The following is a 1,084-nucleotide window of genomic DNA, read 5'->3' as shown; positions in this document are numbered from 1 at the left end:
CAAACGCGAAAATCAAAGAGCTCTTATTCGTCATATCAAAAATCTTAAGAATTCTTAACTGTAATAATGCAAACATAAATCATTGATACAACTGAAATATACAACATGAACGATATGTTAATTTATACAACACATTAACAGAATTTGAAGCAAATAACTTCATAAAAAAGGGTTCAGTCTAGATTAAATTTCAGCCCTAAAAATAAATGAACTTCACAAATTGATTCCAGTAATTAGAGAATATTAACTTTCTGTCTCTTTCTGCTTCCACTCCAACCCCATAAATCTGCACGGAGAGTATCTGATTTTGTACTCTGAAATTGTCTCAAGATTGGGTGACCATACATGATCTTTATTACACCCAACCAATTGAGTATAATGCTTCTGCAATTCCGGGGTACTGCATAAAAAACCATTCCCTTCAGGATTATTCAATTCATTGCCAATTTCCTGTTCTTTTGTAATGAGTTTGGTGATAAATTCAGGCATGACTTTGATCAAAACCCTTCCGTTTGAACCCTTCAAATATTCAAATGGGCAGTCCTTAAAATTAATGGCAGTAGGTTTAGGGTACTTGGATCCCAAGCCAGCCAAACAAGAAGCTGATAGGACATTGCGCGTGAAGCAAGTAATTGGAAGAACAAAGTAGGTTTGGCCTTTCATGAGCTCATCATCAATGGCGAGTGCAGGGATTTGGTGGCCTATAAAGAATGAGTCCGCATGGCAAACCATATATTCCGGGAACTCGAACATTATTTCTCCGGCGACGACTCGCTTTCCGGTGAGAATTCTTTTGGAGCCTTCGTAAAATATTAGCTTCACAGATGAAGTTGATTCTGATTGACAACAAGGAGATATTGCATTTCCCATTATTGCGAGAGAAAATTATATGCAGTTGGAAAATACGGTTGGTAGCTGTATGTATATAAATAGAGAGGTCTGACTTTGAGAAAATCTGTGATTTTAATCTTTTAGGTTTCAGGGGCGGTGGTCATTAATGGTGGCTTTGAACAGCTTTAAACTTGTGTAACGTAATTTGCTACACTTTACTGCACGACTTGTTAAAAATTTCGTTGCTATGTAC

General features: G+C 36.7%; 1 protein-coding gene across 1 annotated transcript; it reads right to left on the bottom strand.

Moving 5' to 3' along the window:
- Positions 1-243: 243 nt before the first annotated feature.
- Positions 244-870, bottom strand: LOC111406845. Its single transcript, XM_023036214.1, has one exon. It carries the CDS (start codon positions 868-870, stop codon positions 244-246), a length of 627 nt encoding a protein of 208 aa, XP_022891982.1.
- Between the last annotated feature and the right edge of the window lie 214 nt (positions 871-1,084).

The sequence above is a fragment of the Olea europaea genome, chromosome 12, assembly GCF_002742605.1.
Source record: "Olea europaea var. sylvestris chromosome 12, O_europaea_v1, whole genome shotgun sequence".
NCBI lineage: Eukaryota > Viridiplantae > Streptophyta > Magnoliopsida > Lamiales > Oleaceae > Olea > Olea europaea.
The sequence above is the reverse complement of the archived record's forward strand: the minus strand, read 5'-3'. Positions and strand labels throughout refer to the sequence as shown.

Excerpts from the sequence above, each read along its gene's own strand:
- LOC111406845 (XM_023036214.1), bottom strand. The coding sequence starts at position 870 with ATGGGAAATGCAATATCTCCTTGTTGTCAATCAGAATCAACTTCATCT.